The sequence below is a fragment of the Thunnus maccoyii genome, chromosome 15 (genome assembly GCF_910596095.1).
Source record: "Thunnus maccoyii chromosome 15, fThuMac1.1, whole genome shotgun sequence".
Lineage (NCBI taxonomy): Eukaryota > Metazoa > Chordata > Actinopteri > Scombriformes > Scombridae > Thunnus > Thunnus maccoyii.
Window position 1 is genome coordinate 12,780,281 of NC_056547.1, and position 26,909 is coordinate 12,807,189.

Sequence of the window (26,909 nt, forward strand, 5' to 3'; positions counted from 1 at the left end):
AACATATTCAGTAGCAGCTGCTCCATTAACAGCCTATTCCATGTACAGTTTACACTGGACAATCAACCCCTGGACACAGACATGTAGTAGCTTTACTAAGTTTAATTTAGCAGTATAAACAAATATATTATTATAAATATAAATGAATAGCTCTTAAGATTGAGAACATGATAGGGTCATCACTTCTTCTGACTGAGTTCTTCGACTTTCCAATGAAATAGTTCTTGTTGTAAACACTCAAATACATCTGATACACGTCTTATGACTTTCATGAGCGTGTAATAATGATTTCCTTTTGTTTAAAAGTGGCTTGACCCTTGTATGTGTCCTGTAGAGTCTTCTTACACACAGATTTCCCTCTCCTCGCCCTCAGGTTATTTGCTCCTCCTGGTAGGTGGAGGTGGAGATGGAGCCGTAGGGATCCACCACCGTCTGGGCACAGCGCACCACCGTCACCAGCAGAAAGAAACACAGGAGGAAGAGGAAGAAGAGTGCGAAGCCCAGGTCCACATCCACCTCAAACTGCGGCGCAGGGTGAATAGCCCGGTCCATGTGGGCGATGTTGACCACTGATCCTGCTTTTAACAGTTTCTTCCCTTTGTCAGTTCAGTAACACTGCTTTAAGGGAGAATAAAGACACAGGTGCTCTTAAGATGATGGTGATGACTTCATTCCAGAAATATAAATCAGAAAAAACAGACAAAGGTGAGGAAGAAACAAGGCCTCTGAGGGCAGAGACAGCACATAACACTTGTTATTTAAAGTAATTAATCTGCAGGTTATTTTCTCAATTAATCATTTGATCTAAAATGTAAGAAAACTGTGGAAAAGTATCATCACAATACACTGGAAACACAAGAGGATGTCTTTAAAGTGCCTGTTTTGTCCAACCAACAGTCCAAAACTATCACATAAGACACGAAAAGGGCAAATGCTCAACTTTGAGAAGCTGAAACTAGAGAATCTTTGGCTTTTTTGCCTAAAAATTACTCGATTCTGTCTGTGGACCTTTGTTGCGTGTCATACCCTTCTCTGTTTCCTGTGTCTGTGCACTTTCAGCTATCAAATAAAGGCAAAAAATGCTAATAAATAATCTTAAAAACACCCAAATGATCACAATTAATCAGTTAATCAAGATTATCAAAATTACTCATTTAATTGATTAATCTTTTCAGCTCTACTATTTTGATATTGGACAAGTCAACACATCCATGACATGTTCTAGGAAAAGTCTGTCTACATTTGTCAAACTTTACGGAAAGCTGACATCACCACAAAACTTCAAGGAGGACCAATTTATCAAATAACTGAGGTAACTTTCTATCAATTGATTGAAAAGATATAACTTCAAACTCACCATTCTTCCTGCATTGCAACAACACTACAGTCTTTGTAGCTGCCGCAGAGTCTTTCCGCCACGTGTCCAAAGCTTTGAAAAGCTTTAATAGCATCTCCGTCTTGGTTCCTTATAACTCACGTTACATAAGACAGTCATCAGTTACCAAAGTCTTTACTGTCCCCCTCTTCTCATCATTATCACGGGAAAAATGAGCAGCCCACAAATTATCTCCTGCACTTACACACACACATGCATACACATGCAAGATACACAAGCATATACTTGCACCTTGCGACCTCCCCTGGCGTGTAAAGCCTTTATTAATACTTAAGCAGGAATTGAATAACGGTCTACACAGTTCACAAGTGAATCAAACACCCCACAGCTTTTGTGCTCCTGTCAGAAGGACCTTCACCGCTGTCACCAATTAGACTTCGCACCACCATAACTCACGCACCTTAGGCGACACTGGGCTTATTCATTACACAAGGGTGAATAGGCAACGGAGGAAGGAGGAGAAACTTAATGTGAAAGGAAGGCAAAGATTTAGGGAGGAGGAGTAAGACTGGAAACAGAAGGGGGGCAGGGGGGGTGGTGGGTGAGGGGGGCATGGAGAGGAAAGCCCAGACGTTGGAGCAGGAGAAACAGGAGATGCATTAGCAATTAAATTGTGAAGCCAGATGCGAGCGCAGGGTGGAAATTGACCCTGCCGCTTTAAAATGGAGATTGTTACAGTGAGGCTGCCAGTGACAAGAACAGTGCGGAGGCTGAACCGCCAGGCACGGATGTAAAGTGATCTCACTCAATATGCAATTAGCCAAGGAGGCCTTTTAGGCTGCAGCGAAAACTAGGGAGAGTGGTCTAGGAGGGAGGAAAAGACAAGAACCGGCTTCTATTAATGATGGACCCTGGTTGACCTACTCAGACTGGAAGATTGGGGGAGATTTTTCTCAATAAACTAGCAGATAATTATAAAAACATGAGACATTTTGACACTATTGGCAACAGTCTGCATCCTAAAAAGTGTGCCAGCCAGGAGCTGCTCAGTATGTCACTACTAGACTGTGCCAACTGGTATTGTAATAGCTGCACGGTACCTTCCGGTACACACTACACCAGCGGAATCAATGACTGATGGACGATGTGCGTGCCAGACTGTGTTTATCCCACTTCCACAGCGACAGATCGTCTCCAAGACTGTGTTTATATGTCAGTATGAGAATTATAAGGTCGGATTTCTCAAGCCGTTCAGAGCCGTGCTGCTGAATTGTGGCTTTATTATTGAGTAGATCTGTCCAAAGAAAGCACTGCACACTCTCTGAATAACAATGTCCTCAAAATGTCACAGGGAATGAAGACAATCACATTCCTTGCACGACGTCTTAAGAGTTTAAGAACAAGTGAAGAATGAGAAAAGATAAAAAAGAAAGAACCTGCAGCTACTTTTACTGCAGTTTTATGATGAGGTTGGATGAGGATGATGAGAGTATCTTGGAATATTATGAGTTTAACGAAGTGGAAAATTCATTTTATTTTCTACTATCTGTATATATTAATTTGCTACAAATGCTTAAAAAAAAGATCAAGTTACAGACTCACAGTTTAGTAAAACTGAAGACGTAGTTTTTATTGAATTCCTCTCTGACATTTTTGCGTTTCTGGGATGTATTTCCAAAGCGTAGAATACAGGTGGAAAGTTATTTACAACAGCCTCATGTGGATTACAGACTATACGTTATTTATTTATGTATGAACCCAATCAGGCTCACAATGTGTTTACTGACATGAATTAGTGCAAAGATACATTTGATTTTACATTAAGTTTAGGTTATGTTTGTTTACTTTTGTATATTATATTTATATCTGTATTTATGTGAAGTTGTGTGCGTATATTATTTCCATTGTTGGATGTCTCCTGGTACGCTACACAATATGTTGGCTGTTCAAATTTATATGAAGTCAATATGCAGTGTTACATATATCAGAACGTTTGTTTTTTCTGTTGACTGTGAATAATCCCATGAGTGATGGGTTGTATAAAGGACCACATTCGAAATGATAAAACTATTCACTCGTTTGTTGACATTTTAGCTGGGGACATACTGCTTTTCACACATCACCACAACACTGGACAATTAATAGACTATCTGACTACCAGTGATGTTGACTTTTTTGTTTTATTTAAAAGATTTAGTTGATTAAACGCATTTATTATTGATTAATCATTTAAGTCATTTATCCAGCTAAATGCCAAACATTCTGTAAATCCAGCTTCTCAATTCTTGTGAGGATTTGCCGCTTTTGTGTTTTATATGACTGTAAATTTAAATTTTTTGGATTTTGGACCGTTGGTTGGACAAACAAGCAATATGTAGACTACATGAAGATTACTTTTCACAATTTTCTGATATTTTATAGTCTTAACTATTAATCAAATATTTAAAAAAATGACATAAAGATGAACTGATAATGAAAGTAATCATCAGTTGTGGCTGTAAGGTTGCTGAAAGACTCTCTCCTTAATTTTTTTGAGAGAAATAAACACTGTATGAAACTGTATGTATTTCTGATGGGTAAACTTCAGAGAGCTCTTCACCAGTTATCGTTCATAGTAATTTTCTTTCTTCTTTGTGCTTTGCGTTTATTTTGCATATGATTTGTTAAAGAAAAAAAAAACTTTGCATGTTAAACATCTGAAACCACACCTTTATCTTCCTGTCAGATGAACATTTTAGATTCAAACCAAAAGAAGGAACAACGAGGGACACAGAGTAGTTATCCACAATTATCTTTATCATCATCGTCATCATTATGATTTTTTAAATCTCAGCAACACATAATGCAGGATAAAAACACTTTGATAGAAGCGAAGCTCTGTGGAGGGAGCTGCGGGCGATTGGTCGTCGTGAGCCGAGGCATTAAGGAAAGTGAGGTAAGGAGAGGCCCAGAGCGTTACAGTGCAGAGTGGTGGATGTGTTGGGGCACAACAATGGCAAAAAATAAGACAAAGGGACAGAAATGTATGCGTTTTTTTGTCTTTTTTCTTTCTTTTTTTTTTTTTTTTTTTTTTTTTTTACAATTAATTCTTGAAATGATGAAGGCACTTGCAAATGACGGGTAAATGGTAATAGAAAATGTAAACCATACTTTGGTGTTTCATTCATTTGACTTCTTTTAAGATTTCATTAAATTCTTCTTGTACGTTTCTTTTTTCTTTTTTTTTTTACAAAATGATCCAAAACACTGACAAAGAGGAAGATCTTGGGTAGATAACAGTGAATAAATATGAAACAAAAATCAAATAATCCAAACCTTTCTAAAACAGAAAAAAAAAAAAAAAAAAAAAAAAATCAGGTTCGGATCCAAATATAATACTATCACTACGTTTGTTTACTAAATATATAGTCAATGCTGATCTATAGAAGGACCCATAAAGTGCATCTTTGGATGGATGGGAAAAACAACACTGAATGGAAATGCTATTGACTCTTCCAGCCCATAAATAATTAATAAACAGTTACTGATTGGTTTGGGTTACACTCAACAAATTGCTCCCAAATTTAAATCGTCGACTGGACTGAAAACAAATAAAAACAGAAAGTAAATAAAATCATACAACTAAAAAGATATTAAGCATCAACGAAAAAACAAAACATTTAAAAATGATCCGGACTCCTGCGCATTCTGCATTCCCAAACAGGTAAACAAACAAAACAAACAAACAAAGGCACATTTCAACACGCGTGACAGATGTAGCACCTTCTCTCGCTGTCTCGAACTGTTAAAAAAAAAAATTATTATTTACCACCAATTATTTTTGCTTTAAACATTATTGGAACAAATATATTTTAGCAACATTTTGGCTCAAAACCGTTTACAAGAACCTAAGTGACAACAATTTCAGTGTCACCAAGAAATTGGCAGCTGCAAAAACTAACTTACAGATTCATTATTACCTCTGGACGTCAGTAAACAGACTTAAATCAGGTCATGGTCCATGGAAAGACAGCGTCTCATTCCCCCCCCCTCCCTCCCTCCCCCCTTGTGTCGCTGACTTCAGTGTGGTTAAGTTGAGCAGAATTCAACAGTCAGGTTTAAAGGCAGTACTACTTAGAAGAGTGTTAACCGACTGTGCAGGAGAGGAAATGCCCGCCCTAACCACAGCACCTCTTAAAACACTTCCAGTAACAAGACATAAAGCTACAAGCAGGCAGATTTGGCATGTGGCAACTCGGGTCAACAGAGCAAAAATCTGTTGGAGGGGAGAGAAAGAGGAGAGGGGTGTTCCTTGTTCTTCCTCTCCTCGTTTAATTTAGTGTGGATTTTAAATTATCCGCATTGGACTACCAGGGTTTCAGAAATTAGTGTATGGATATATATATATATTTGTGTGTGTGTGTGTGTGTGCGCTGCCTGTTGCCTCTTTCTAACATGCCACGCTCCCGTTCTTTGGCTTTCAGGTGACGGCCGCGTGCGAGGGCCCGTGTTCACTCCTCACGCTGCCTCATCTCCAGCTCTCGCTGTCCAATCAGTCCGTCTTACTGCGGTTGTTGTTGAGGAGAGTGTGGCCGTTCTGCACGTGGCCGTTTTTAGATTTGTCCCTCTTCTCGCGATCGTTGTCTTCATCCTCGGACTCTGTTTCCTCTTTATCGCTCCGCTCGTCCTCAACGATGTCCTGTCAGGTTAAAAAAAAAGAGTTTTTACAGCTGTTTTGAGGCGATACTGTTAACATGACTAAAAGCTGCGGTTCTTACGTTGCCTGGTAGGAACTTGATGACCATGCGCAAGATGAGTCCGGCCCAGAAGATGTGCAGAGCCAGGAGCACCAGCATCAGCCCGTTGAAGAAGTAGAACCCGAAGAAGGGGGGGTAGAGGGTCAGGGGGTACACCCACGTCGTGTGCATGATCCTGCACAGGGGACAAAGACAGAACAGAGAGTCTAGTCAGAGCCACCTACACTCGACCATCAAAAGCCCATTGAGCGGGGGCCAGGACCGTAGACAATGTGTCTGTTGTTGTTATGTTTCCATCACAAAAGTTTTGAACAGATTTCTGACATTTCTGCAAAAATAAATCATAAATCAGTGCTTCCATCGTCTACCTGTGTGCTAAAACACTCAAGAGGATGTGACAAGATTATATAATTAAAACTGAGCACCAGTCACTCTGATACATGATGGCAGCTGCTTCCCACATACGATGACATTTGAGCTTTTGTGATGCATGAATTTGTCTCTTCTGATCAACATGTACTCAGCCGCTACAAACGCCCTCACGCTCTTTTTCCTTTGTTCTGTTTTCGGGGGGCTTTCTGGTGGAGTGGAGGCATGTCGCTGTGACTGGCAGCATAACACACTGTAACATGAGTGTTTTGCGTATAGTAGTAGAAGCAGAGGAGGGTACTACAAAGTTGAGTTGTGTTTGGAAAAAAAACAACAGTAAGTCTGATGTAAAAATGTTTTTGTTTTTTACCAGAAGGGGAGGATTATGAGACGAGTGATGATGAAAACCGCAGCGAACAGGGTGAAGATGAAGTTGCAGGTTCTCCTCCAACCTGCGTAGTTGAACATCTTGGCTGACTGGAATGAAAGACAGTAAAGGTCACAATGTAACATTTTCACGTATTCCCCTCTAGAGGGCAGACAGTGAACTGTGAGAGGAGCGCGATGCTCTGACCTAAATATTGCCATCGCTAAGCTAAACACCAATGTGAACTGTTGGAGGCTACACTGGAATGGAGGGCTGTACTATTGATACTTTAATGATGTTTTAATGATAATGATACTGCTGTGTGATGATATTTGAATTCTTAAAAAGCCAGATAACCTGTACTGGGGTAACAATTATCAACTTGGAGAATATATTTTCTCTTTCTTTCTTCACAACAAGCTAACAAAGCTGGAGTGTGGTGGTTTAGTTAACGGAGAAAAAAAAATCTCTGACTCTTTCAACCCAAACAAAAAGAGTTTAAGATCAAATTTTAATCAGTGAAATCCTCCTTTTTTTCGCCTTCCTGCCATGTTAGCATGATGTCATACCTCCATTAGATAGTCTGAGGCATCATGCACCAACATGATCAAAGTCCCTCCCCGGATGTAGTTGACAAGCCAGGAGAAACTGATGAGGAAAATGGTGGCTACGTGGTGAACTATCTGCTCTTTGAAATCCTGGAGAGAAAAAAAAAAGAAGAGACAGAGAGAGATGGTGTAAAAACAACATCCAACATTGTTTGGTCACTTATTGATCAAGCTGTAAAGATTGGTCACTAATCGACAGCGTGTGTCTCATTGATGTTTTGTTTTTTTAAATGATTAACGCTCCGCACAGAGCAGATTATACAGCTTTACAGCTATAAAAGGAAGCAAAATCCATACACAAGGGGGGCAAAAAGCGACTTACAAAACAAATCCTCCAAATCAGAGATCAATTTCAACACAACGGCTGTCTGGAAAAGTCCAGAAAACTGTTGTTTTGGTTTTAAAGTTCTGTGCAATATAAGTTTTATAACTGCAGTTATAAAACAAGTGTTGGCACCGAGGTGAAGCAAGTTGCTGACAGGCTTAAAGGTCTGCCAGCTTTCACAACAATGTTTAGACCTGTGGATAAAATGGTCAATCCGTCTCTCTACAGCGAGAGCGCCAGTCATACATTAACTTGAGAAATTCATCCCTGATCGGAGAGACGGTTTTTGTTTGTTGTACGACGACTTCACCAAACTGACAAATTGGAAGGGATGAGGGGAACTGAACATGGGTATTATCACTACACCCAACTACCAACCCAACTGATTATTGTAAATTATTTGGAGCACTCAGTGGCATCTGCTCAGATCTCTGTAAAAGTTTAGGAGACAACGTGCATCACTTACCTTACGTTTGATATCTGATGCTACGCTAAAAACCAGCGAGAGATAGAAGCCTAGTTCGATCATGTAGTACCAGTACTGAGAAGGCAACAATGGCTGGAAAAAAAAAGAGGAAGACACATATCTTTTAGAATAACAGGTTGCAGTTTAGTAATTTGATAAACAAATAGAATAAAAATAGAAGCCAGGTGTGCATTTTGAATATTTGAGCTATAAACATCTGTAGAAAATGAGAAAATTATGAACATATTCAAATATGTCATTCATTGGAAGCACTGGCATACCATTTTCGGGAAGTCTTCCCACATCTGCTTCATATCGTAGAGCCATGGTTTCTGAAGTGAGATAGATATTCAAAATTAATGATTGTGTTTACAACACAACACTACCAGAACTTCTGTGCACAAACACCAAGCAAAAACCACAAAGGAAAACAATGTTTGTGGGTGGCATTTCAAAGAATTTCAACTATGTTTCAGTTGGTAGATCGATACAGATGTTTCCCAGTTATGAGGAGAGTCTATCTGCTAAAACTTATTACATTAAAAACCAGATTCTGAAGGAGTACTCACGTCAATAAGTGCCGCCAGGCCAGCAAAGAAAGCAAGAAGGTAAAAGGTAAATCTCCAACTGTAAGAGAATGTACAGTTATCTCATAAAACCATTCTAGTGGAGCAGAATTTCACACAACACATGAAAAACCATTAAAACCAGTTATTTGAACATTGTTAGTGCCCTCATCAACCTGTACAAACCTCTTGTTACTTCAAATCACAAGTAACAAATAATAATTCCCCTTATCACAACACACATAAAAAAGTCTGATCACTAAAACATACTTCACTGTAATTTATACCTAAAAAAAAACACTCAGCACTGAACCACACTGGGCAGAACTCTGCCTCTGCGAGCTGATGGAAACTTCTGGTCACGTTCACTGTGGAAACATTTTGCACTGGTTTGCAGCATTTTTCTGTCTGAAGCGGTCAGTACGTGTCCTCCCATCACTGAGGATTGTTTGGCAACGACTTTTGAGAAATGCTCGCTCCCACTTTTTGGGTGTGTCTGTTGAAAACCGATATACTGATGATGAAATAGCCCTCAACGCACAATAGAGCACTTTTTTCTTTTTCTTTTTCAGATTGTACAACAAGAACTGTGACAACAGGATAAAACAGCTGCCAAGGCCCATCACCACCACCACATACACTCCTCCATCTCTGGACTCACTTCCTCATTCAAGTGAGAGGGAGGGTGTGTCGGGATCTTTAATAACTGGTTCTGTGTATATAAACTTGTCGCTGATGTTACTTGTTAAACATTAGCAGTTGTTTTGCATCACATTTGGATATCATCTAAGTCTGTGTAAAATGTCTTGAAGTGAGTTAACTGGACGCTCTTCAGTTAAGGAGTAGAGGTGTTTTGATGGTTTTGTTCAAAAATGTGTATATTACCAGAACTGTGTTTGTGGATGCAGACTACAGCCTAAAGAAACGTTCTAAATAATATAATAAATGTCACATGTCCCAATTTGATAATGTAGATCCTCCGTGGGTAGGCTGAGGCATAAATTGACCCTTTAACTGCACCAGAATAACCTGAAACTAGCAGCTGGTACGTAGAGAGTAGAGTCCGTCATTTAGACAGTTACACATTTAGGTTGTTTTGGCTTTGGTATGTTTGATTTGAAATGAAACCATGACTGAAGTATTTTCGGTGAGTGACGGACCTGCTCAGCTGGACTGAGGTCAGGTGAGGGACACTGACAGTCAAGAACATCCAACTGCTGGGGTCAGAAATAACTCCGCTGTATATTTAGGACCCTCATTACATTAATACCTGCGTTGTCCTAAAATTGTCTTCTTGAAAAAGGAGGCTTCTCTGTTCACAGTATCAGTACGGATGTGATCAAAGTACAACTACTGAAAAAACCAAGTCAGCGCTTTAATTTCATTGTATCAAATGCTTCTTTTACTTAGTTTCAACTCCAAAGCGTGTTAAAGAAAAATGAGCTGAAGCGTCATCACACAAGTATCGATCTACCACTTAATGGAAAGCAACAACAGCAGCAAAGCATATTTACAGTTCCTGCACAGCCAGCATTAGTGCTATGAACTGGGCAGTGTCTTTATGCATTGACGTCGTTTGAATGTGTAAGTGGTTCACAGAAAAGCATCGAAAGAGCGCAAAAGATGTTTTACCCAATATACTAGATGATCTATCTCACATGAATTATGCCTCGTACTCACTGACCTCGATGGCTGTAACCGCTACGGAAAAAGTTCAGCTGTGCTGCAGTGGAAAAAGTAAACAACCTTTCTGTTTCTTGCAAGGAGTCAGAATACCTGCTGACAGCTGTTTTATGATGATTTATGGTTGTTTACAAGTGGTTCTTAGGGTGGCTGTCTGATTACTTTGGAAATCAAATGGGTTTATAGCTGTTTTGATTGACTTCACTCAAACGCGCAGTGAAGAGTTAACCGTCACAGAGAGCGGAGGGGGACGGGGGAGATGCGATATTGTTTAAATACTAGATAACGGTGCATATTTTCAGGCAGTCTCTCCCGGAAGGTACAGTGTGTCAAAGTGTTGCACTCGCTCAATGTCATGGGAGCCTCCGCTTCTGTTTGTCTCACAGTGCTCATGTAGTATAACATTGTTTGTTTTCCAGCTGTGAAGGATATTCACACCATCTGTGGATATCTGATGCCTCTTTAGTTTGATTGAGACAGACCTAGCTTGTCACACAAGTGATTGGTGGTTCGATTACACCTTGGCCAGGTTAGCAAATCAGATGCTGTTTTTTTTTTTTTAAAATATGCATTATTTATTTTTCTATTGGCGTCATCTTTTTTTTCATTTTCATTGACCATCCATTATATAGTGTTTTTAATGGACTCAGAAGCTCATTCAGTGAACGACTAGTGACGCCTCAGTGCTCCACTGAATGACTCAGAAGGTCTTTTGTTCCAGCAGCGGTCAGATTTCTTAATGAACACTTTTAGATATGGTTTAGATCCATAGTACCTTTCAGCTGTCAATCATGTCTCAAATGGCTTTTTATGGTGTTATTTATTTATTGTGTACTGTGAACGCATTGTTTATATTGTTTGCTGTCTGTATGAGTTGATTTGGTGGCAAATGAGTTTCCACTTTGGGGATTAATAAAGCTGTCTAATCTAATTAGTCTAATCTAAATCAACATATTTAATAATTTTATAGCTACATATAAACATTCATTTTTCTCCTAATATAGAAATATTCTTTTTGCCAATTGCCAGCTAAGAGATTCTTTGCCTGATTTTCTTCTGTTGCGTTTTCCACCTCTGACTCGTCCTTGTTTCATTGTCTTCATGGAGTGCAGTGTTCTCGGTAAATAAACGGATAGTAGTCTAGACTACACGACAGATGCTGTGTGGATTCAGGACCTACAGTGGTATAATCGTAGTTTCTGCTTTCTTGCTATATAACCTGTTTACTAGAGCAGTGCAATGATAAGTGGCTTCATTATTAAATAGTGCTTTTATCCACAGTGCTTTACAATTTGACCCTCATTCGTCTATTAATACACATACACATTCACACAATGATGGCAGTGTGCTATAATGACAGGTGGTGTCTGATCATGGGGATAAATTTGAGGTTCAATGTCTTGCCCAAGGACACTTTGACATGTGGACAAAAGTAGCTGAGGATCAAATTGCGTCCTCAATCACCTTGGGTCGGTGAAGTTCTGGGTCTAAACTGCATCAGGGTTCGTTGACCCCTTTATACTTGCCTGCAAGTCTAGTTTTATTTGTATTTATTACTTTTAGTTCTTATCGGTTTGATTGTTTCCTGCACTGATGTAACATGTGAATTTCCTCTCTGGGGATCAATAAAGTCTTATCTTATCTTCTTCCATCATTAAACAGTATTGTAAACAGTATATTTAAAGGGTTCCTGTTAATATTCTGAAGTAGCAAATAGTGCTAAAGTGCAACATGTTGAAGGTCTGCAGCAATGCAGCAGCAGCAGGTTTCTACTCTGTGTAAGATCTGCCCTTGAAATAATCTGAAATTTGCCCCTCTATAAATCCTCTGAACTCGAAATACACCAAATTACAGCATTAAGACGCCATCAAAACTTGTGACTGTATTTCTGATTAATAATGGAAAATCAATCTTCTACATGTCCTTTATGATGCGAGGCAGACAGTTAAAAACAGGGAGATTAGTATTTCGTTTGTGCTGTAGACTTATAGCTACCTGGCTTCCCGAAACTTCTTGAGCTTGCTGGGTCGGTCCTGGTTTCTCCGCCGCCTGAACCACCTCTGCACCTGTCGCACCGAACAGCCCGTCTGCTTACTTAACCTCTCTATGGAGCTCTGACAACAAACACAGGACAAGGAGAGAAGAGTCAGAGCTGTCTTTAATGTCTGGAGTCATGAAATACCTCAACTACCAACATCAGGTTACTGCCAAAGGATGCACAGTATGTATGAAGCTGTGTGTGTAGTTTCTTAAAGTATGCAGAGTGATCACCTGTGTGGGATGCTTTGATGTGCTGCAGAAATGGGACTCCAGTATGGGATTTGGAGGAGCATGAACACGCTGCTTGTCCCTCACTCCCAGCAGAGAGGCCAGAGGAATCGCTACCGTCCTGAAAAGAGAGAAAACACACAGCGTTGGAGAACACTGCTTAAGCATCACCTCTCATCTTTATCAAACTTCTAAGAAAGAAAGATGCAAACATGGGACGGGCAGACAGGTAGATTAACAGGCAAATGACACACAAATGATATAAGCAATGACTCACCGCTCGAATATCTGTCTGATGACCAGGAAGCAGAGAGCGATGGGGACGGTAGCCCAGAGATCCTGCGGTTTAGGGAAGACTTTGCCATCGTGGTCCTTCAGGTCAGCCCAGCCGTGGCCTTCGGGAAACCAGAGCCAGTCCGCCCATATAAGCTCATAAAGCCGAGACAACATCCTAAAGATTAAAAGGGGGAGAGAGAGAGAGAGAGAAAAAAAAGGGGATTTCATGGGTATTTTCTATCTTGCAGAAGGAAATTGAGAAAAAAAAAAACGAGCGTTTGTCTCCTCTGCGATCTCCATTCATGTTCTCCATCAGATAAATATAGCAACTCACTCAGCCGTGACAATATCCTGGGAGGAAGGAGAGGAAACAAGAGAAAGCTGAGAGGAACGAGTATTGATTGGAGGTGATTAATCTCACCGGGCATCTGAAACAGGCGCCGTGCTCGGGCACTTCCTGTTCCAGATGAAGGGTACGATGAGGGCAGGATTTGTTGTCTAACACACAATGCAACCAGAAAACCTGTGAGAATTCATTTTGGCACTAATTCACTAGTTCTCGAGAAACGTTAGCTAGTTTTTGCAGCTGGATGACAGATTTACAATAGTGTCATTTCACACAGCTGCCATGTCGAACATCTAAACTATCAAGATACTGGCATTAGTATTGTGTCTAATAATAATTTTTATGCAATTTAACAATTTCTTAAACATCAGTTATCGTATATGACTTAAGCAACGCAAATTGCACAATGAGTAGACCATGTGCTGATAATGTCTTGAGTAAGGTGATGACTCATCGTACTCGCTGTGTGTTAGTCATTTCCATTATAACCTCTGTAATAAAAAAAAGGAGGCAAAACAGTCACCGCTCTGACAAACATATCAAACAATTAAACAATAATTCTGCTGTGATTTGTCATTCATATAAAAATCTGACATGTGATAAAAGCAGTCTAAGAGAGATTAACCTACTTCAGGTTTGCACTTTGTCCTAAATAAGAGAACTATTGTTCTAGGATCTTTATAAACATATCGAACCCTGTTTTAATAATTCAGGGTAATGATTAGTCGATAAATCGATGGACAGAAAAATAATCGCTGACTATTTTGATAATTTATTAATCGTTTTGAGTCAAAGACAGTTTTACTGATTCCAGCTACTTAAATGTGAATATTTTCTGGTTTCTTTAGTCGTCTGTGATAGTAAACTGAAGATCTTTGGTTTGTGAACAGTTGGTCGGGGAGAAAAAGACATTTTAGTTTAGTATCTGTTGAGGTCGATATCAAAACAATAATCAATAATACTCTTGAAATTGACAAACATGTAAAGGCTTTTCTAAGATTGACCAGTGACCAAACTTTTCCTGTGTGTGAAACAATATAACCGTTTGTTTTGTGAATATGTAGGCTTATTAACGCCAGACCTTTCCTACTTCTCACCTTGACAAGCATAGACTACAAAAAAAAACAAAAGTAAAAAACAAACAAACAAACTAAAAGCTGCAGCGATTAGTCAATTAATCGATTAGTTGATTGACAGAGAATCATTTGGCAACTATTTTGTTTGAATCGAATAATCGTTTAAGTCATTGTTTAAGCAAAAATGCCAAATATTTAATGCTTTTCTTTATCAAACAAGATCATAAACTCAATATCTTTGGGTTTGGGACTTTGAATATGAGAAATTATATTGAGAAAAACAATTTGATTGAAATGATAATGAAAATAATCGTTAGTTGCACCCCTAAAAACACATTTAAGAACTGACGTAATTATCAGCTCAAATTCTGTATTGTGTATCCTTTACATAATATTACATAATCTTGACACTAAACTACAAAGGAACTAACATCTAATATCTGAAAACAGGCTGTTACTGCTTTGTTATTATAGTGCAGAGTCAGCAAACAGGATCTCCTGTCAAACCACCAGGGACACTTAGTCATCTGTTGACTTGATTAGTCAGATCAGCAGATTTTGTGATAGAGTCCAATAATCATAAAACAACTGCACCTTGTTTTTTTTTTGTTTTTTTACTGCAGCCACAAGGACGGAAAGGTTCATGTCAAAGTATGAGTGTCTTTCTGAAGCAGATCATAACGAGGGGAAAATCTTAACAGTTTTTAAGTCAAGAAAAGTGAAGTCAGCGAGTAAACGAATGTGCTCGATATAAAGCAAACTAAGCTGGGGGTAGCTAGTCACACACCTCCCGACAGATCTGTTAATAAGGACTCCGGGTGTGGACTTTAACCTGTTATAAGCCTACTATGGATTAACAATAACTCTTGCAGGCTGCCTTTGTTGGTCGAGGTGTTTCACTTCAACAGGGCCGCTGTTTTAAAGAGAAATCTCACCTCGGAACAACAGAAATCTCTTAAACAGTAATTAAAGTGAGTTCAAGAAGTTCAACCACTATGTTCAGCTGACGGCCGAAGTGCAATCTGACAAGTCTTTTAAGTTTGCCAAAGTCAAACTTTTACTACGTGTGTGTGTGAACAAACGAGAGAACACAGAGTGAGCTCTCTGTGGATTCTGTTAAAATATGTTAATGAGTGCAAGCATGTTTGTATTCTGTCCTGGGCCAATTATGGGATTTGGGTTGAACACACACACACACACACACACACACACACACACACACACACACACACACACACACAGTTCTTCTGTCTAACAGGGGGAACTGGAAACCAACCTTGGGGCTGCAGCAGCTCTCAGGTGTACATCCTCCTTAAATGCAAAATAGCTATTCTGCCTGAAATAATCTGATTCACCAAGAGAGTACATGAGGATAAATTCCCAAACTAGCAACGTTACAAGCAACCAATAGCTGAGGACACGCAACTCCCATGCAGTGAAGCGTCTCCAGATGTTAATGCACGACAGTTACAGCACGTGCACGTGTTTTAGAGCTGTTAACAGTATGGTGTCTGCTCCTGCTGGTGTGTGATTTTCTTAAAAGGGTTTACAGACTTTCTTTGGCCAAAGAACAGGTCTGGCACCGATGGCTTAGCAGGTGCAATTGCTGTGAGCTAAAATAAACTTGCATTTCATTTTGTGGCCAAGCTGTGTTGACAAATCACCAGGTACAAAGTTGAACAAACAAGCAACACTGGCCAGTACACTGGTGTATACAGCTTAGGCTTTTATAAGTTTCAAATGAAAGATATTTTTGGTTTCTAAAAAAAAAAAGCTTATTCTGGACCATATTTATGATATTCCCATAACTTTTTCTTCTCAAACTGGAAACTACAGGCATCTGCCAACTGTATTTTTGAATCGATCACTGAAGATGCTTTCTGTATTAACTAGTTTGTCGTATCATCACCATCTGATCAGGTTCTTTTATTTGTAGCATGCATTTTTTTTTTTTACCTAATCAAGACAGTTTTTGGAAAGACTTATGGCATAAAACACCAATGATTTGGTGTTGAGGAACAGAGGTGGTGTTTTTTTCCAACGAGTACCCAGAAGAGTAACTTCATCACTTTTTTATTTTCATTCACATCACTCCTCTAAGCTCAGAAACATTCCTGTACTAGAAAGACAGTAACTCTCTTCACAGCTGTCTGACTAGCTACAGTTTGCCATTGTTTATAAGTTCTTACATCATGAGTCGCCAGCAATGAACGGCTTCATCCTTCTCTTAGCATCTCTTGCCTCTTTCCCCCTCTGTGTGAATGGTGTTCTTTCCTCTTGTGTGTAAGTGTCATCTATCGTCTTCCCATTGAAAAGTTGTCTTCCTTGATTCATATTCTTCAACTTTTTGTTTTTCTTTTTGGTGTACTCTCCATGTATAACATCTATTTCATATCTTCTTTACCCAGTTAAAAAGGACACTATTTCCTAGAGCTGCCATGATTAGTCAATTAGTCGAAGGACAGAAGATTAATTGGCAACTATGTTGATAATTTAAATAATCATTTTAGTAATTTTTTAAGGAAAAATGCATAACATATTCTGGTTGCAGCTTTTCAAATGTGATAATTTGGAGTTTTTCTTTGTAATACATGATATTAAACTGAATATCTTTGGATTCTGGACTGTTCTGACAAAACAAGACGTTTAAAGACGACACCCTGGGCGCTAAGAAATGATAACATGCATTTTCCGATATTTTCTGCCATTTTATTAAGAAATGAATCAATTCATTGGGAAAATAATTGTCAGATTACTCGATAATGAAAATGATCAGTAGTCGTGGCCCTACTACTTGGTTGGTGCTATTTGAGCAGCCAGAGAGACGATTTGCGAAACTCTCGCGAGATTTGTACGCTTACCCTAACTTTAAACTCAAGCCTTAACCCTAACCGCACTCACAAGAGTTTGTCCCTCCAGCTAATCCAATCTAGCATTTACCCTACTTCTTCCATGAAGCTGGAGGCCTAACAAGAGATGTACTATCCTAACTTTTAGTCAGTAGTATGGGTTAAGCTCTACACACACTGGATCCTACACTACCCATAATGCAACTCCACAGCATCTTTCTTTAATTCCCTCCTTAACCGAACAACATGTGTAATATCGTTGGAATGCCCCTTAAAAGGCAATTTTTGTGATGTATTTCTTAACCAAATCAAGAGTGCTCTTGTGTATTGTACAGATTGTTAAACTCTTGGAGGCAAATGTGTGATATTGAGGTAGATAAATAAGATTGATTTGCCTACAGTACACAAGGATAACTCACATCTAAAATTCTCTAAAACACTCCGAGTTTCTCAGTCTTGTGTGGAGCTGGAGCCTCCAGTATAACTTCAACTGTAGGATTACTCATCGCTTCTACTTTTAAGTGTGTGCCAGTCACCGCTCTCTACGCCGTTTGCGTAAACTCTCTTCTACAGGGAGTGGCTGATTGCGTACACATGGCGCAAGCGGGGAGTCTCCCGGACATAGCGGAACAGAAGGCTCGACTCAGTGAGATGGAGCTTCAAACAAGTTTCCAAAACCCCAAATTACTTCATGCTGAACGCTTATTACTCATGGCCACACACGTTTAATAGCTTCAATCGCCCTAAAGTCCAATAATAACAAAAAAGAAGAGAGGAGCAACTTTGCTTGGCGACATCTCAGATTACGTTAGAAAACTTTTTTGCGCATTCATAATCTGCACCATAAACGGTATAAATGGCGTTTTTTCCCCTCAGCAAACAACTTCTATATTTCCTCAGAGGTGGTTATATGCTTTGTAGCTCAGACATGAATGTTTTAATGACCTTCTCTTATCGCGGTGTCCCTGAACAAACATCGCCGACAACAGTACACTCAAGGGCCTGTTCTCACTAGCTAAACTTTGATGTGCGGGGCGCCTTTAACGGCTTCCAACGACTGAATCCGAGAAGCTTTCAGTTTGAGAGTGTCAGCAAAGTTTGATGGGTAAGTTACCCTCCGGTTAAAACTTCACATAAATCCTCCTGGGAGAATGACTCTCCCATATCTTTCTAAAAATAGCAGCCCAAGGTGTGTGTGTGCCTGAGGAACTATGATTTAAAGCTTTGAAAGGAGCCCGCATCGAGTTTTTTTTTTTTTTTTTACATTCTCCACGTTTAACTGACGTATCGTCCACCATGTAACGGTAACTTACCTCTGTTCAGTTCACTTTCGGCAGACAGGTAATGTAATCTTAAAATGTACGGCGGCGTTGCCGTGCAGCTGCTCTTCCTCGGTTCCTGTTGTAAACTGAGGGGATTTCATGTAGAGCTCGCCATCAAAGACACTCCAACTTGTTGATCGTTCAGTGAGCTGCAATCCGCCTTTTTCTTCTCTCTTCTCTATAGCCTCAGGTTCGCCACATTCTCAGGAGGAAAAAAAAAACTGTGTCGCACTTTATCTTCCCCCCCCCAAACTCTCCCTTGTGGTCGTGATTTTAGGCTGGTCCAAAGTGGAAAAAATATGTTTACTTTTTCACTTTTCCGTCTGGTTAAAGTAGACCGGGTGGGCCTCGGTTTGTTACCGATTAGCTGGGCTGTTCAATTGGTTGGATGTAGTGAACATTATGGTAGTATGTTAAAACAGGGCCGAGGGCGGGGCGGGAAGCAGTCTATTTAAAGTGACGTGAGCCGCTATTCAGTATGAGGTGTGGTTAATGCCATAGGTAGCTTTAGTGGAAAGAGCGGGACACAAATATCCGGTGATCATGTTGTATACAATATAGTGAATATTGTGCTAGTAATATTTACTCATGTTTTCAAAAACTTACACAGGAAGTATATGGAATGTATGAACAGGGGGAACTGGAAATCAAGCATACCTAGCTCTTAAGTGTACATCCAAGCGGGAAGCTCTGGGTTTGAAAAATTAGGGTAATGCGGTTCCAGCAGGGGGCGACATCACTGGTTGCAAAAAGAAGTCAAATTGTATGAAAGTCTATGAGAAAATAACCCTACTTCTCACCTGATTTATTACCTCAGTAAACCCTAATGAGTTTATGGTCTCAATCGCTAGTTTAAAGTCTTCCTTAATACAGCATGATGTTCATTTTGTAAATTATGGTCCCATTTAGAGTAAAACAGACAATCAAGCACGGTATGCTTTAGGGCATGGCTGCCTTGTGATTGACAAGTTGCTACCACAGCAAAACATTGGTTACGTACGTTACGTAACGTAACCCCAGATTAGAATAGGAGTATAAGTATAGTTGTTGCTATTTTTGTGTGTTTTCAGTTCATAACAGTTAATTGTAACATTTTGGTTGACTAAAGTCTTGTTCAGCGTTTGGTTGTACTAAATGACCCTCTAAGGAGTCATCTGTTCAGTTTTTCCAGTAAGTGCATTTTGTTTTAAGTCTGTTTTTCGCTATCCAAAATTAACATTAGCATGAGCATTATCACAGTCACCCATAGACTGTAAATGCACCATGCTAACCAAGCTAGCAGCTAACATTAGCGTGAGGGTCAGCTCCACCCTTCCGTCCAAATATGGTCACTTCTGGCTCCAAAAAACCAAGATGGCAACAGTCAAAATGCCAAACTTGAGGTTTCAAAACGGAAGTCCACCAACCAATGGGTGATGTCACAGTGAATACATCCATTATTTTTTTTACAGTCTATGTGTACATCTTACTCCTTAAAGGTGCAGTGTGTAGGATTTAGTGGCATCTAGCGGTGAGGTTGTAGATTGCAACAAACTGAATACCCCTTCCCCTTCGAAGCATGTAGGTGAACCAATGGTGGCCGCAAAATTTGCGAAAAACTCGAAAGGCCCTCTCTAGAACCAGTGTTTGGTTTGTCTGTTCTGGGCTTCTGTAGAAACGTGGCGGTGCAACATGGTGGGCTCTGTGGAAGAAGACCTGCTCCCTATGTAGATATAAAGGGCTCATTCTAAGGTAACGAGAACACAACAATTCTTATTTTCAGGTGATTATACTCATTAATTTATTAAAACATACTTATGAATATTATATTCTATTTCTTTCAGGTCTGTTTCTCTAGATGCCACTAAATTCTACACACTGCACCTTTAAACACAAAATAGGTATTGTGCCTAAAATAAACCGATGGCCAAGAGAGTAGATGAGGCTGAATTCCTAAACTCGCAACATTACAAGCAACCAAAAGCTAAGAATATACAAGTTCAATGCAGAACAGTGTTTCCAGGTGTTAATGTATGACAGGTACAGTACGTGCTCTGTTTTATAGCAGAAAGACTTTAACAGTATGATGTCTGCTTCTGCTGGTGTATGATGATTTCCTCAGAGGGTATACTGACTGGAGGAGTCAAGAGTTGGCTGAAAAACAGGTGTGGCACCAACAGTTTAGCAGGTGCAATTGCTGCGGGCTAAAATAAACTTGCATTTAATTTTGTGGCTAAGTTGTGTTGACACATCAGCTACAACGTTTAACAAACAAATGAGACTTGGAGCTGGTATGTATGAGCTTCTTGCTTGTATATCACGATTCAAGTTGCAACTCCAACTTCTTATCCTTTACCTATGAAAATAACTAGTCAAGTAATGATGATATGACTGATATGATTAATTCAAATGAAACAAACAAACTATTTTTTGTGTTATTTTTGTTTTGCTATTTCTTACTGGTGTACTGGTTGTTAACCTTGACAGTTTTAGCTGTTGTTCTGCTGCCTTCTGTAGGCCTTGGTGAGGTCGTGTTCACGTTGACATAAGCTCTGCATAAAAAAACAGAGCCTCCTCATTAACTTCAAAGAAACCACTGTGTTGACAAAGTGGGTATGACACGAAGGGCTCCAGTAAAATATGCAGGGTCAGTTGGCAAAAAGTTTAACCTGTCACAACTTCTTCATCCAGGTACACACTGCATTGGTCAATCAAATAAGTGCAGGTGGACATTTCTGACTGATTACTTAATAACATGAACAGCATATTTCTACGGTTTAACTCATGATCATCATGATGTAGGATTAAAGGACTGTCACTGTGATAGCTAGTTTCTAGAGTTGTAAAATCCTGTCTCATGTTATAAACTGTGCTGCAGTGTCTTGACGTCTGATAAGCCTTTTAACTCAGAGATTTACTAAGCAAAATTGGCCTCTTCATTCATTGACACAGTGATGCTGACGCCACAGGCCTCATTATCCTGGTTTTGCTGTCCATTATGCCCATTTCCAGAAGTCCAAATAAATGCTAATGCTAAGTCCAAATAAGTGTGCATCTTGTGCTTGGGTGAATTTATCTTTAGGTGGGAAATTAACTAAGTCAAAACTGTCTTTAGTCTGCTTCACCAGTTATTATTTTTTAATCATTGCTCATCTGAACATCTTTGTGATAGTATGCAACAGTACTACTTCATAGTAAACCATCCTGAAGTGTTAAGGTGTCTGCAGATAAAAGCAAATTTTTACCTTGCTCCATTCACGCAAATTTGACCACTGGACCTTTTATGCAGCCTGTATCGATTCACCCCAAATAGCCCACATACAGACTATACAGACATTAGCTGTAAGCTTTTTCACTCGTCTCTGTATGTTTATGAAGCAGATTCATAAAACCTGGGATAAGCAATAATTTTATGCTCTCGTTGAAACGTTTTCTACTCATGCAGTTGCATCTTTTCCTTTTCTAAAATTTACTTTGCATTCTGTTTTAACACAGAGTTGTCAACAGGGGTGACCTACTATGTGTTGCTATTTTCACAATGGTGCAAAAATATGGTCTGATGACCCCTTTTTTTATGCACACATATTATTTATGTCATTTCTAATCTAAAGTACCTTTGGTTGAATTGTTTCAAAAGTATTATTTGTACTCTTACTTACTGCATGTTTTCCAACCCCAGACATGGTCATGCATTGGCTAATATTTTCCATAATTAGTTAGTTAGTTGTATATTTATTAAGTCTTCATTGATGTTGTCTTCCTCAGATTGCAACAGGATACAAACCCTTTCCCTCATCCCATTACTGCTATGTGACATTAATTGCCCCTCATACACTAAGCATGCCAAAGAAGGCCAAGGCGTGTTTGGACGCATCAGAGCAAGCCCAGAATGCTGTGGCAGTCAGACAAACTCTGCACACCCCAGCTGTGGTTATGGACACCTCAGCCTTTTGCATCATCTGCATATCTGAGCTGTATATTCAGGCATGCAGTGTCATCAATAACTCATGCTGGGAACTCGCTGAGTGACTTTACCACAGAACTCTACAGACTCATGTCCAATTATAGTTAAGAGAGACTTCAGCTCCCTTGTTGCTGCATTCAAGCAACCCAGAAGAAAAATCCTTTTATACATTTTCATCTAGAGATTTCTTATTTTATAATCTTATATAATCACTAGCATGCTGAGTTTGCTCTGTTGTATCTTTCTTAAGAGAAGTCCAGATGTTTTCTACTTCCCTCAGTACTTCTTTAGGCCTACAGAGAGCAGCAAACCCTCCTGAATTGCTCATTTATGGTCAAACACTGAGACAACCTTTATCTTGTGTGTTGCCTGTTTAAACAAGTGAAACAAAATAAACCCCTGTAATTTATGGGTAAATCAAATGACGATAAGCAGACAGTTCACACGTTTTTTTTTTCTAAATTGTACTTTATTTTCTTTTAAAGACATATGTTTTAAAACAGCGATTGTAGAGAATAAATAAAGAAACATTATGTTGTTGTTTTTTTTTTTTTACTTCCATAGGTACATTTATGTAATTAAAAACTCTATAATAAGTGTGTTCATTGTCTTGGAGACCACAGGAATCCTCTTTTTTTCTTTTCTTAAATTAAAAAAGGAATTGTCACATCTCTCCCCGTCATCAAATTGATTACCAAATAAATTAAACGTAAAAAATCAAGATAGAAAAATTCCCAGCCCTTCCTTCCGCTTTGTTAATTTGAAAAGTAGTGGCAGCAGAGAATCTTTAACTCGTGAAGTTTTGTAGTCCTTTTAACTCCATTTTTAAAACCAAGGTATGTACAGTGAGAGGAAATCCATTTCTCTTCCAGTTTAATTACCCCATGTTTTTTAATTTACGTATAAATAATAAAACTAACTCTACATAACAATATTACCAATGGTAATCATACAGAATATTTTCTTTTCCCTCCACCTGTGTAGACTGGCCTTCTGTTAACGCCATAGACCACAAATCACACTATACAGTAGAACCCTGTTCAGTAGAATAACATCAGTGATATGCTTTTTCTTAACATGTAGATCTTGTTGCCGACAATAGAATATGTACATAATATAAATGAATCCAGCTGTGGAATGATAGGAACTCTGGAGCACTTCTGATATTGCAGGTGCTGATTCTGTTGATGTATTTGTTGTTGATATTACTGCTGTTGCTGCTGTTAAGTTAAGCGCATACATGTGATTGCTGCTTTTTGTGAAGTGTTGCTCCTGTGCTATGCGGTTGGTCAAACAACCAAAAAAGGCTGGGGACATCCCAAGTGGTTTTCTTGATTGAACTCTTAGGTTTTTTCCTGGAGGTAAAGAAGAGGAGAAGAGAGAGAGAGAGAGAAAGAGAGAGGAAAAAAAGAACACAGCACATTTTTAAACCAAATTAGAGAAATAAAACATTCATACATTTCAGTCTTTGGAAGTGGAGTGGTGTCTGTAATACACACTGCTTGCACTGATGCCTCAGGGGAGTCTCAGTAATCAACTAGTGTCCATGCAACTCAAACAGTGACAGTCATACTGCTGAAAGTGTATGCACGTTCTTAGAAAATAGTTTGTCATCTCTTTTTGACAGGCAAATTAATTCAGAACATGCACAGTAGGAATTCTGGTGGGGGATCAACTCTCCACATTTTGGAGATTATGTTACATTTATTCTAATAATATTCAAATCATGTCATTCACCAAACTGTAGTTTCTCAGGAAGGTACAATTTCAGATTCAGCATTTTTTTTTTTAAAGTGAACTCTAATCATCCATCAAATAGTTTAACTGTGATGCAGGTTGCTACAAACAGGGCATCTGCAGATACCAGAAAAAAATGTAGACTTTTTCAGACCTTTTTTTTATTTTCAGTTTTAGCTTAATTTAAGATCAATTTTGTGTCAGAGTAGAGAATGTGAATCCTCTGTCCCTTATAAATATTGACTATGTTAAAAGCCCCTTAACATGCAGCGGCCTGCTGAAAGCCAAGTCATTACAAAGTCACGCTGTGCAGCAAAAACTTTGCTCAAACCCACAAATACTAGCTCTAATTTTAGATACCGAAATTTCCAGACATGTCAGGGTGGATTTAAGGTAAACTTGTGTAACATTGATGTGCAAAAAAAAATCCACAATATTCCCATTTGATGTGGCATAAAAAACATAACCTTAACAGAAAACAACATATTGCTTCGATGTTACGTAATGAATGAACGTGTGAATGAATGGATCACTTAATTACTTATTTTCGTGTCATACCATAAAAATGTGCCATCGCACATGGGATTACATGACATGGGATTTACTTAATTACTATATCACTTTAATGCTACATAACAGGGCAAACTGTATGTTAAGGGGTTTTAAAGTCAAATGAAACATATTGCTTTGCTGCAGCAGAGTTTTTGGTTATTGTGGTGCAGAAAAAGCTAGTCTAGGTAGTTTTGAGACTGAAATTGATTCAAACTTTGTATATTTGTGCTTTTTTCAGGACCAGAAACATCTTCAAATGTTAGATATTTATTGGAAGCAAAACATTTAATCTCAGATTTTTTTTAAAGCCTTCATTTTTGTTTTATTTGAACTGATTTCTTACTATTTCAGACTTGTAAATGACCTGCAGATACCCTGAGCCCCTGTGCATTAGACACATTTCAAATTATTATGAATATGAACTGAATATTTTTGGGTATGTTATTTCAATACTATGAGTATTTTTTGGTTATTATTGATATGTTTTTTGTTTCCCAGAATTTCTACAGAGGAATGCAGTTCCTCAGCCAGCAGCACGTGTCACAGGAACCAAACAGCTTTACCCAAAACCTTCTAGATTGAGGTTAGTGTCTCAGTTGGTACAACACACACACACACACACACACACATACATTCACTTACAACACAATTTCCACATCTACTCAATGCAAAACACTCGCACAAATATAAATGCAGCACACACCGTGTCTTCGTCTCCCACTCTGGGCATACAGACAAAAAACATACACAGTCAGTCGTACACAAATACTATCTCGTCAACATTTTACGGGGACACGTTCAAGTACATTTTCAGTCTCACAAAAACCAAACAAAGTTCAGGCACAAAGTCACTTGGAATTGAGTTACAACCAAACAAAAACCCCGCACTCACCGAAAACTACCACACCAACCAACTAAACAAAGGGAATATGTAAGAATGATAATCATGACAGACAACAAAAAGGAAACTAATCAAAACCAAAAAGCCTAAAAGGAAAAAATTCTAATATATCCATATTTGATGGACTAATTTAGCTCTTAGTATTGAGGCTTTTAGAGGACTTAAAAAAAAAAACCAGCATGTCATGATAATCAATTACTTACAGATGCTGAGGTAAAGTGACAGTTATTGATCAGTGTTTGCAAGGATTAAAACCAGGACAAAATAATAAGAGGAAACTCACAACGCACCAAACACAGTTCATGGTCGCCACAGTAACCCGCCATGCAGTTGAGCATGGTGAATCAAGGCAACGGCCCAAAATAAAAATTGCTAATGGCAACCATCACAGGCAATATCGCCACAGCAACCAACACAGGCCAATTAACTTACAACGCAGTGAGAAGGAAGGGGGAGGTTTTAGCGGTTGCTAGGCAACCGTAGCCATAGCGACGCACGTCTCCACGATATATGTATGGACGGGACAGTCTTGAGAGTGGTGTGATGTTTTTTTCAGGAAAAATGGCACATATGGCACAGCACAAAAACAATAAATGAAAAGTAAAACAAAAATTAATGACGGACAGTAGTTGCATTCAACCCTGCGACAGAACACTGGTTAGACAGAACATTTGAACTTCTCGATAAAACTACTTGCTGAACAAAAAAAACAGGAGGAGCCACTTTTATACAACATAGGTATCTTCTGATCCTTGTAATGTATTTCAGACTGATGGTATTTTCAGAGTGCTGCCACCTCATTAAAGTTAATCTACTGCAGGGTTATTGACTTCTTCAGTTCCACATGAAAGACAGCCATTTAAGTACTGAGCTCCCAATTACATCCACTCTGTCTCTTTAACTTCCAGACTCTTTTCAGCTGTCTATCAATCCCTCCCTCAAGCCGATGCAATGCGTCGATACAACTCACCTCCTTCAGTATGGTCTGTTGGCATCCTTGGGCCTCTTCAGCTGCACCTTCAGTCTCTTCATGCCGATTTGGAAGCCATTCATGGCCTGGATGGCAGTCTGGGCGCTGGATGGGTTGTCAAAACTCACAAAACCTGAGTAGAAAAATGACAAAATGAAAGGAAAGAGAGAGAAAATGAAAAAAAAGCCCTTCTGGTAGGGTGGGGCTGTAAAG

The 26,909-nt window shown here is 39.1% G+C and overlaps 2 protein-coding genes and 1 long non-coding RNA gene across 5 annotated transcripts in view; 1 reads left to right on the forward strand and 2 right to left on the reverse strand.

Moving 5' to 3' along the window:
- Positions 1-4,111: 4,111 nt before the first annotated feature.
- On the reverse strand, positions 4,112-19,018 carry cers2a (ceramide synthase 2a). Its single transcript, XM_042435753.1, has 11 exons — positions 18,585-19,018; positions 13,002-13,175; positions 12,728-12,845; positions 12,452-12,570; positions 8,777-8,834; positions 8,489-8,539; positions 8,208-8,300; positions 7,378-7,506; positions 6,812-6,918; positions 6,094-6,247; positions 4,112-6,014 (listed from the first exon to the last, which is right to left on the reverse strand). Exons 2-11 carry the CDS (start codon positions 13,172-13,174, stop codon positions 5,868-5,870), a joined length of 1,149 nt encoding a protein of 382 aa, XP_042291687.1. The 5' UTR covers position 13,175; positions 18,585-19,018; the 3' UTR covers positions 4,112-5,867.
- On the forward strand, positions 17,055-26,718 carry LOC121913089. The gene is made up of 3 exons (XR_006100207.1): positions 17,055-18,376; positions 25,324-25,408; positions 26,635-26,718. It is a non-coding gene; the product is annotated as an uncharacterized LOC121913089 (long non-coding RNA).
- celf3a (cugbp, Elav-like family member 3a) overlaps positions 20,427-26,909 on the reverse strand; it is a 34,384-nt gene continuing 27,901 nt past the window's right edge. For all 3 annotated transcript variants that reach the window (XM_042435752.1, XM_042435750.1, XM_042435751.1), the window contains 2 exons: positions 26,697-26,829; positions 20,427-23,891 (listed from right to left, as the gene is read on the reverse strand). In XM_042435752.1, the coding sequence (XP_042291686.1) occupies positions 26,702-26,829 (128 nt within the window). In that variant the 3' untranslated portion in view covers positions 20,427-23,891; positions 26,697-26,701. The remainder of the gene's footprint in view (positions 23,892-26,696; positions 26,830-26,909) is intronic.

Bases quoted from the DNA above. Each gene is read 5' to 3' on its own strand.
- cers2a (XM_042435753.1), bottom strand. From the start codon at position 13,174: ATGTTGTCTCGGCTTTATGAGCTTATATGGGCGGACTGGCTCTGGTTT. The intron at 8,540-8,776 runs GTGAGTACTCCT...ATCTCACTTCAG, and splicing joins GCCTGGCGGCACTTATTGAC to AAACCATGGCTCTACGATAT. The intron at 8,301-8,488 runs GTATGCCAGTGC...TTTTTTTTCCAG, and splicing joins GGGAAGACTTCCCGAAAATG to CCATTGTTGCCTTCTCAGTA.